At 35.4% G+C, this 11,037-nt stretch overlaps 1 protein-coding gene across 2 annotated transcripts; it reads left to right on the forward strand.

Annotated features, from left to right (window-relative positions):
* Nucleotides 1–246: 246 nt before the first annotated feature.
* Nucleotides 247–10,435, forward strand: SYT4 (synaptotagmin 4). 2 transcript variants are annotated; one of them, XM_038543395.1, is made up of 4 exons: nucleotides 247–578; nucleotides 3,715–4,529; nucleotides 6,216–6,333; nucleotides 7,669–10,435. In XM_038543395.1, the coding sequence occupies exons 1-4, from the start codon at nucleotides 545–547 to the stop codon at nucleotides 7,974–7,976; spliced, it is 1,275 nt and encodes a 424-aa protein (XP_038399323.1). In that variant the 5' UTR covers nucleotides 247–544; the 3' UTR covers nucleotides 7,977–10,435. The 2 variants fall into 2 exon arrangements, with proteins under 2 accessions (XP_038399323.1, XP_038399322.1); XM_038543394.1 differs by having other exon boundaries at nucleotides 253–578; nucleotides 6,213–6,333.
* Nucleotides 10,436–11,037: the final 602 nt, after the last annotated feature.

The raw sequence follows: 11,037 nt of genomic DNA on the forward strand, positions 1-11,037 counted from the left end.
TCACAGGCACATTTTTACTCATCTTGATGATCAGGAGATTTTATATTAGAAACTGACAAGAATGAGTTTGGGGGCTCATCACCATGTGTCTGTGAGCCCCCCTCCCTGTGGCCCCCCCCCCCCAGAATAGCAAAGCTAATCTCCAGTAGTCCAACAGTTAAAATAATTGATGAGTATGTGTTGAATCCTCAGGGGAGAAGGGAGGAAGAAAGAAGGAGAGGAGAGGCTTGGAGGGTGGAGGGGAGGAGGGCAGGTGCTGATTTCAACCCTGTAGCGTCAGGATTGCGTCAATTCGGGTTTCAGCCACGTCTAGAGTCTCAGAGACGAGCTTCTCAGAAGAGCCAAAACAGGAACAGGGGTGGCAAATCACTGGGCGAGGGCGGGAGGACCTCCCTCTCTGCCTCCTCCCGTTCAGGGCACAGGTCCTCTGGGCTCCGCGCCGTTGTTCCCAGCGCTCGGGAAAGCCGGCGCCTCAGATCCGGGCAAGTGAACCAAGCCAGGGAGTTTTCCGTTCAGCACCTCGGACAGAACACGCAGCAAAAAAATGGCTCCGATCACTACCAGCCGGGAAGAATTTGGTAAGCAAGTTACCCAACTTAGAACTGCGGTTGATTCTTGAATACTCCAGGGTGGGCTGCTTTGTTGTTGTTGTTGTTGTTGTTGTTGTTGTTGTTGTTGTTGTTGTTGATAATGATGATGATGATGATGTTGTTGTTTTTCCAGGGGATGTTGAATATGGATTTCCTAGGTAATCTGAAAAGAAAATGAGAACTGTAAAGGGGGCAATCGTGGCTTATCTCTGTTGTTTCCCCCTTCCTTGCTGTCTTTCTCCTTAAAATTGCCTTCTGCATGCTACAGGGATTTTACATCCAAGAAGTTCCGAAACGTTCAGGCAGCTCTGTAAATTGCAGCACCTGCTAAGTAAAGGAAAGGGGTCTGTTGTTTGCTGTGGGTTCCATTAATTCCGTAGGTGGTTTTTATTGGTAGGTAAATCTGTATTTAACTTACCAGGAGAAGCCAATGTTTCTGTGATTACATAAGGGTTTGATCTCAGTATAAAGCAACTTGTATGTTGGTAGTTTGGGATATATATATATATATATATATATATATATATATATATATATATAAATAAAATATATATAATTATATATATAATCTGTATATATATATTTTATTACAGAGTGTAACATAAAGTTGTTTTTCTCTGCTGTTTTTCTTGTATCCTTGAAATATGTTGCTAGTGGAAGACACAGAATCCTATGATGCTAGGGTTAAAGTGATATTTGAAATGAACTAGCTTGGTCCATTGCATTTCGCAGGTGAAGTAACCAAAGCCCAGAGAGATGAGGGAAGTGTTGCAGGTCGAACACTTAACTAAAAGGTACTGGAAAGTAGAATTAGGAATCATGTTTTCCAGTTCAATTTTCCTTTTCCTGTACCAGTTTTTTTTGGCACCACTGCTCTCTTTCTCTCTTTCAGTAAATAAAATCAGATGTACTTCAAACTAAAAAGTAGTATTTTTAGGTCCTATTATATCCCAAAGAGAAGAGATGGAGTTTTACTTACTTTACAAGTATTCAGAAAAATTCAGGAAATGTTACAGAAGTTTGTGGATAAGAAATGATATCTCCGAGTACATGAAAATTATTATTAAACTGAGTGAAATGACTGAGGTTTTTGCTCTCAAAAGCTTAAGACCTTTTCAGTAGAGAATACACAGTGAGTACAGAGTACATGAGTCTTTCCAGGAGACCTTGAAATTTTGCCTTGTGACATAAGTATTGAATAAATACAATCTGTGACATTAATTCAGAAATGAGTTTATTTTACAACATTTTATTTGGGTGATTGAATTTATATTGTTGTGATGCTTATTCCTGATTTCTGATTTGAAAAGAAGAAATTTTCTACTACTGAGGCATTTTCAGAGATGGTGCTACTGAAAAATATGTTATAGATTGGCCCTTTGATCTATTTAGGAGGGAAAAGGGACAATTTTCTATTGTTTTTATTGTTCTCCCAGGATTGGGTAAAGAACTACCTTAGTTTATGATTTGGTTTTGCTTCCTGGCCTTGGATTATTAGAGAGTCCAGGAGTGGAATTTTCCCCCCACAAAGACTTGAATAGAAGGAAAAACTGAAAAGCTGATAGTAAGTTTAGCTGATTATCTTTAGCTCTCGCCTCATTCTTTTTCTGCAGAATTCGCTGCTTTTTCTACTTGGGGAATTTAAAGGTTTATTTTTCATCTCTACATGATCAGTTTCTTGATATAATTTCAGTATAGAATTTTTATTGCTGTTTTTTAATCTTTTATATATTTGTTCTTATTTGTCATTACTGATTCTTATGTTCTTTGAGTTTAGTTTTGAATTATGAAGAGATAGGCAGAAGATTTGGAGGGATGAGGAAGGGGAGTAACAAAAGATTATTCTTTCAGGGGTTATTCAAACAAGCCTTAACCCTTTCCTGACTGACTTCTAACTTTACTATTCACTATTTGGGATAAAAATAGTTAAGAATGAAATTAACTGCAGATAATATTACATTAGTTATAGTCACTATGATTATATTAAACACTGACTCAGTTGACGCACTGTGTCCAGATTTAGCAATATGCTTTTACTTACACAGTGTTATTAATCATTTGTTGGAGAAATATGCTTACATATGGGACATGATAAGCTTCATGCATAATCAGTGTTACCTAATGTCAGTAATTTAATGTGCCCTCATTCAAGGAAAGAATGCCAAGTTCAATTTGATTACCCTTTACCATGTAGAAATGTGCTAGAAAAAATAAGTTTATGGATAAAATTGGACTCTAAATTATCTATACTTACTCTTCTCATTACACATTAAGGAATGGTGATTCATTTGTAACTGTTGTTGTTTTTTTTTTTTTTTATCCCACTTAGGTATAATTAATTTGTACTTTGGAAATTACAGTGTTTGAGAAATTTAGGATCTGTATACAAGGAATTTGTAGTGTTTATAAGTTATGTAAAATTAAAAAAAAGTTATGTAAAATTAATATCCTGTTCTTCATTGTTTTTTGTTCTTTTTTCCCCAATATATGTCACATTTCTCTTACCGTGTTCCATAATTGAGATGGAAATTATTAACGAGTTTGTGACAATAGCATATAATGTTCCTTCATTTCTTAAAATTCCTGGAACCACTGAGCCCCTTTGCTCAGTGCTTGAATGTCTGCTGCTTGAATCTAGGATAAATAAAGAACTACTAAGAATATAAAATCTCTCAGTATTTGAAGAATGTACACTTAGAGTTTCATAGTCAGTAAAAATTGATGCTTCTGGAAAGCCTCAAAATGTCAAGAAAACATAATGAAATTAGTACTGACCTATCATGCTAGAGTTAACTCATGTTATCTGAGAAAAGAAAGGTAGGTCAGGGTCATTTGGCATCCCTCATCCCTGACCTAAGCCCAGTTTCATCATTTTATTTTATTTGTGAAAAATTACTGAAATAGGAAAGTTTCTATCATAGTGTATTTTTTTCTGTATGTCACACAGTGTATGTGTTTATTCCTAAGGTGATATGAAACATGTACATAACTCATACCCAGAACAGTCGGAAAGTAATCCAATCTGTGCAGCCTACAGCAATTGCCAGCTCCAGTATGCTTTTCAAATAGGCTCATACCTCCAACTCTGCTCCTTTAATATGTTATTGGTCATTTGATTTTTCAGATGAAATCCCCACAGTGGTGGGGATCTTCAGTGCATTTGGCCTGGTCTTCACAGTCTCTCTATTTGCATGGATCTGCTGTCAGAGAAAATCATCCAAGTCTAACAAGACTCCTCCATATAAGTTTGTGCATGTACTAAAAGGAGTTGATATTTATCCTGAAAACCTAAGTAGCAAGAAGAAGTTCGGAGCAGATGACAAAAATGAAGTAAAGAATAAACCAGCTGTGCCAAAGAATTCATTACATCTTGACCTTGAGAAGAGAGATCTCAATGGCAATTTTCCCAAAACAAACCTCAAAGCTAGTACCCCTTCTGATCTGGAGAATGTGACCCCAAAGCTCTTTTCAGAAGGGGAGAAAGAGGCTGTTTCCCCTGATAGCTTAAAGTCCAGCACTTCCCTTTCTTCAGAAGAGAAGCAGGAGAAGCTGGGAACCCTCTTCTTCTCCTTAGAGTACAACTTTGAGAAGAAAGCGTTTGTGGTAAATATCAAGGAAGCCCGTGGCTTGCCTGCCATGGATGAGCAGTCAATGACCTCTGACCCATACATCAAAATGACGATCCTCCCAGAGAAGAAGCATAAAGTGAAAACCAGAGTTCTGAGAAAGACCTTGGACCCGGCTTTTGATGAGACCTTCACATTCTATGGGATCCTCTACACCCAGATCCAAGAGTTGGCCTTGCACTTCACAATCTTGAGTTTTGACAGGTTTTCAAGAGATGATATCATTGGAGAAGTCCTTATCCCTCTTGCAGGAATTGAATTATCTGATGGAAAAATGTTAATGAACAGAGAGATTATCAAAAGAAATGTTAGGGTAATTCATTTTTAGTGCTTAAAGTATTTATAAACAATCTTTTATTTAGCTTTTTTGTATCTAGGGGATTTTCATTAAACTGATAAGTTTTATACATATCACCTTTACCATGTTTAATTATTATTAATCATAGTCAAATGGGGAACAAGGGAATAGAGTGTATGAAAGAATATTTAATCCACAACTGAAATGCTTAAAATATTTTAATTATATAAAATGAATAGGCATTTTTATGGATATTTAAATAATACTTATATAAGTATTTTTATTAATTCCTGTCATAAGTATTTTGACTAAGATTGCCACTTAAACTAAAATACAGGCAAATATTTCTTATGCATAAACAAGTTAACAAATATGTTTCAAGGTCAGCATAATTGAATTTGAAATTTAACGTAAAATCAATTTATCCTGATGATTTGGAAGTTGTATTGACTTTTCATGGAATTTCTTTTTAAGGAGGAGACATCATATCATATTGAATTATAAATGTTCATCACTATGTTGTATGACAAGAAGTGAGCTATTCTGCCTTTGTAGTTACACTGCTTTGGTAGCTCTGAGACTATTAGACAATGATAAGATATCAAAATTAATTCTATTTCTCCTTTAAGTATAGAACTCAATTGCTTTAAACTGTAGTATTTCAGAATAACTTGCTTCTATAAGGCATGATTTTATAGAATACCATAAAGCTCACCTTTGTTTCTTTGTTGAAATTAATGAAAAGTCAAAGGCCAGAAAATTAAGTAGCTTCTTTGAGACACCCAGTTGTTTAGTGGCACAGTAGGAATAAAGATATATTCCTAGCTCTTATTCTTCTTGGACTCCTTATTCCTATAATGACCCCATTATAGTTTTTGTATATAGATTGAAGTTTTATATGGCCAGCCATCATTCTTAGTTATAATCTAGCCCTGAGTTTACATTTTGTTACTATCATATAAAACTTGTAATTTGAGTTCTTCATCATCTTACCGAATATCTTTAAAGTAAAAATAAAATCTAAGTAGCATACAAAGAAGGATCTTATGATACTCTCCAAAAACAAAGTATTAAAAATTGAGTCAATTCCCTCCAATACTTAATTCATTTCTTAGATTTGAATGAGGACTTTGAGTGGGGGCTGGGGACAGAGCTTTTTAACTCCATCAGCCCCCTTGGGCAGGAGACGGTAGCAGTTAGAATAAATTTCAGTTGGTCTGAATTCAAATTTCAATAATGTCAGTGCTTTTGAAAAAAACAAATCAAATCAAGCTTGAATCATTTTGCCCTATTACAGAGCCATTCACATGATTAGACAATTTTTATTACTATTAATAACTTTAAAAAGTAGTTATTTTAGTTAAAAAGCAAAAGTAAAAAAAACAAAACAAAACACAAAAAACAACAACACCTGTATAGGTTATACTCTATTACCCTTTTAAACATTTCTAGTAATGGGTGTGGCTAACTCTATAGATTTTAACATCCTGTAGTACCTAAAATCACCACAAGATGGCAGCCAGTTGTTTTTAGAATGTGAGAGTACTGCACAAAAGCTTGAATTCCTTAGCATATTAAAAATAAGTAGGAAAATTACACTTAAATCATAACATTGTATTGCTTTAAAGTGTTGCTATAAGTATAAACTTCAAACAAAAAATAATAAAAAAAACTTACACCACATCTCTCTTTGTTTAGAAGTCTTCAGGACGGGGTGAGTTACTGATCTCTCTCTGCTATCAATCCACTACAAATACTCTCACTGTGGTTGTTTTAAAAGCTCGACACCTGCCGAAATCTGATGTGTCTGGACTCTCAGGTAAGAATGCTTCTGAAAAAAACTCAAGTCTCAGTGTACAAGTGAGTAATAAATTGAGCAAAATAGTTGGCAACTAATATGATTTTGATTTACCTTTTACTCACAAGAGCAAGTGATGTGATTGTTTTTTCTGCTTCTCATTTAATGGAATAACGATGTGTGAGCCAAACCATTAGCAAGAAAAATAAAACTACATAGTCCTAAAATCTAAACCATTGCTAATACATCGTAGATGTCTGATTGAGTGGGTTTGAAGCAGAAGGCAGTGATAAATGCAGAGGTGAGAGGTCATTGCCAAAAACAGCAATGGTTTGGGAGAAGAGTCCATTATTTTCATGTTTTTAATGAGCCTGCCTTCATTTACACTTCTGTTGCTATTTTATTATTTTTCATTTAATTCCTTATGCATCTGCTTTAAGCATTAGCTTTTAGTTTTGTGACTAATTTTAAAAAATTCTTTATTGTATTGCACAGTGAAAAGAACACATGGCCTATGGGTTAAAGTGATATGAGCTCAAATCCAAATCCTTCCATTTTAGTATATCACCTTGGTTATGTTTCATAATCTCTCTACAAACTATATATAATAATACTTAACTTTAGGGGGATTGAGAAGACTAGAAAGATATACTTCATTAAAAGACATCTAGTTTTTTTATTATTATTATTACTGTTACTATTATTTAATAATGGCAATTGAATGTCTCAAATGTTTAGATTAGGAAGCTGAACGGAATCATATACTTCGACTAGAAAGAGGCAAAATAATATAATTAAATGTGCGATAAGGTAGTATGATCCTAACATCCACACATTAAGGATGACACAGGGAAGACCAGCACTTGAAAACAAGAAGCAAACCCAGCTGGTGATAGAGAAGCACAAAATTCAAAGCAAAAAAGGACATTGCCATTGTGAATTCTAAATGCCTGTTCAACAAAAAAAATAGAGAGGTAGAGAGACTCATCCACTCATACAACTCAGTCAGGCTGAGTCTTGTCTGATGTTTTTTTCTTCTATCCTATTTTCTGGAATGGGTTCTAAGTAATCAAGACCATTAATTTTTTAAATATTATCTCTTTTTCCTGCCATTATACTTCCTTTCCCATCCTGTGGTTTAGAGCTATTTTCTCTTCACATTGCACATTCTTACTTGTTTTCAATTTGTTGATTAATAGAGAGTCCAGGCTTTATCCATATTTTCACTTTGTTCTGACTCATTTTCATTACCATCTCACTTTATTGGCATGCAACAATCTCTAAGGGCACCAGTATGTGGAGATCAACTCTCCAGCCAGGTTCTGCCAGTATAACATCTGTCGTTTACCATTGCAGATCCCTACGTGAAAGTGAACCTGTACCATGCCAAAAAGAGAATCTCTAAAAAGAAGACTCACGTGAAGAAATGCACCCCCAATGCAGTGTTCAATGAACTATTTGTCTTTGATATTCCTTGTGAGAGTCTTGAAGAGATAAGTGTTGAATTTCTGGTTTTGGATTCTGAAAGGGGATCCAGAAATGAGGTGATAGGGAGGTTGGTCCTGGGAGCAACAGCAGAAGGAACCCGTGGAGAGCACTGGAAAGAGATCTGGGACTATCCCAGAAGACAAATTGCCAAGTGGCATATGCTCTGTGATGGGTAGCATCCTAGCTATGATGAGTTGGAACTCAATGGTTTTTACTAGGCAAGGAGCAATTTTCTTTCTCTTTTTTTCCTGATATGTGATTACAAGCTTGTGGAAACAAGCTGCCCTTTTTTTTTTTTTTTTTGGTTGTTAGAAATGGATTGAATTAGCAGACCAGAAAGTAACTATAAATGTGTGTCATGATACTTTCCCCCCAATATTCGAGAAGTTGGATAAATTTTCCTGAGGTATTTAATCTCTTCTGCAGGTGGCCAGAGTAGCCAAGCATTTTATGAATATGGCAGTGCAATCCCAAGCTATGGATATGGTTTAGAAGGTGATGATCTCATGGGAACGTATCACTGGAAAGCCATGTGGTTTTTAGGATTTAGAAATGAAAAGCATGCTTTCTCTTATGAAAATTCATCCATTTTTCTTCAGATGGGAAGTCCATTTTTCTTTAAATCCAAAGATATTAAAGAACATTCTCTAGTTTGTTTTTATTCATTATGTCGTGTGCAAATGGTCGTCTTGCATATAAAAAAGCATATGGTCATTTCTCTTTAGTTTGTAATTATTTGATACTTTATCATACAAAGAGTAACTTGCTTTTGTTTCAAAAGGACAGTGAACAAGCTGAGAAATCACTTTATCAAAGGGCTGAGTTGAGAACACTGTGGCTGAAATATTATTTTTCTCCCTCCTAAGGTTATATGTGAGTCAAATTGTTGTAAAATATGATCTCACATAAGAACCACAGCCTTGAATTATTCACTGCCCTTCATAAACATCAGCGTGGTCTAAGAAAGCCCTGTTTACCGTTGTGAAATTGTGGAATTAGTTAGTGGGTCAAGAAATAAACTTCAGCTGGAAATGCAGTTAGAAATGCAGCTTTCTGAAAAGAAATATGTACAGTCTGTAAGTGTGCATTCAGGGCCATCCCTTGTGCACAGAAAGGGCATAGCTAAGTCTTCGTTTAGCTTGTCCTCCCCTAGAATGGACTAAGCTACTATTTGGAAAGAAACAGAATGAGAACTGAAGTTTTAACCCTTGCCAGATAGAAAGCGTCACTTAAGCCAACAAACTAAGTAATGCCTAAAAAATAGCTACACAGCAAAGCCTAATATAATTTACACATGTTCACACAAAATATATTTAGGCTGTCAAATTAGCACAACAAAGTATGTTTCACTATCTTTTCTAGGCTAATTTGTCTCGAGCTGTTGTCTGTGGAGCAGTTTATAGACTCGTGTCTTGTATGGTTTTTCCAGTACCAGGGCTTTAAAATTCAATAGCAACCTGCGAGAGCAAAGCAACGCCCTGGGATTACTTGAAAGAATGAACTTGAGGTAGCATCATTATATTTGAGTTTTTAGCGAGTATGAGTGAAACGGGGTACAGTCGAATTATTAAATATGCAAGTTAGAAATAAAGTCTACTGAAAAATTCACATTTTGAGTCAGGTTTTGTGTCAGTACTTTAGCAGTTTTTGAGAATGTGTTTGATATCACAGTGTTTGTAAATTCTATGACAATGCATTTTCAAAACAACTTATACATGCTTTTTATGACTATGCCTAATGTAAAGAAAATGTTTTACATTCTGTTTGTACAAAGATTGAAGTCAGCCTCTTTTTTGTGCTTTAAGATGACTTTGGGATTAAAAAAGAATATCCCCTATCATTGTCTTTATTCCATCAGAAAGTTACCGCACAGCATTTCTACGAAAGCAACATGAAATGAATTATAGTCAATGTGTGGTTTGGGGACGTCAAATGGCCTTTTTCTTGTATGTATATTTGGTGTCATGGGCCATGTAATATAATATATTTTGGAGCTCTGAGAAGTTGTGAGGAGTCAACTCTAAGTATCCTTCACAGCAGCCAGAAGTTAACAGTGGTATCAAGTAAAGTATGGTTGTTGGCGGGTGATTTTTTTTTTTTTTTAAGTGTAACGAACAAAACCAACAACAAATACTTTTAAAATTACAATGAATAATTTGTAAATAGTTTTTAGTTTTTAAAATTTAAAGTGTTTTCGAGTGTGAAAAGTTGAGTAAAACTCTTTGTAACTGCTTTTAAGAAAAGAAAAAAGGAAAACTAGAAAGAAATTGAAACAGGCAGGGACATGTGATCCCATCATCTTCTGAAAATTTTACTGTTTTAAAATGTATTACAATATCAGTGTGAATATCTTGAATTCTGTTACAAATCCTGCGCTGTATGAAACATGTAAATTAATTGTTTGTCTCATTAGCAAATCCAACCCCCCTAATGGGGAGGTCTTTATGTTTGAAGAACCGTGTAACTCAGTAACTGACTTGTTCTGATGTTGTAACTCAATAGAAGTGATTTGGAAGGAAGCATGGTGTATGAGATGGTGTCTGTTCTTTTGTGCCAGCTCTGTATGATGTTTGTAAGACCATGTTTGTAAGACATGAATAAATTGCTGCTTTTGCCCAACCCATTTCAACTCAAACTTTCTGCCAATAGACTCTGTAATAAGAATCTTATTTCTTTCTAAGCTTTAAGTTTCCTGAATGGATCTCCTGGCATAGCATAGGTATCATTAGTGATTCAGCACCAAGGTCTTCCATTTATCTTAATTTCTTTAATCTTCACAATAATCATTGGAGGCAATTATCATTATTCCTATGATACAAAAGCAAAACTCGAGACTTGAGAAGCTTAGGCAATTGACTCAAGTGCATGTGGATAGGAAATAGAAGGATTTCTTGGCTGACTATGCTCTTCCCTCCTGGAGAAGTCCTCATCAACTGGATCCCCTAGACCCTTAAAGGGAATAATGCCCATATTCTTTGATTTTTCTGTTGTTGTCTTTTTAAGATTTTAATTTTTACTTAAGGACAGTTATGAGTGGGGTAGGGGGAGGTAGAGGGAAAGGAACACTTAGACTCCCCTAGGACCCTGAGATCATGACCTCAGTCCAAGTCAGATGCTTATCACCCAGGCACCCCAAGACTTTTCCTTTCTACAATATGTTCACTTTTCCCTATTGTACTTACTTTTTCAGTATTTTCTAGCACTATTCTTTACTCTTCTTTTTTTCTTTTGTGATCT

Source organism: Canis lupus, chromosome 7, assembly GCF_011100685.1.
Source record: "Canis lupus familiaris isolate Mischka breed German Shepherd chromosome 7, alternate assembly UU_Cfam_GSD_1.0, whole genome shotgun sequence".
In the NCBI taxonomy this organism is placed as follows: Eukaryota; Metazoa; Chordata; class Mammalia; order Carnivora; family Canidae; genus Canis; species Canis lupus.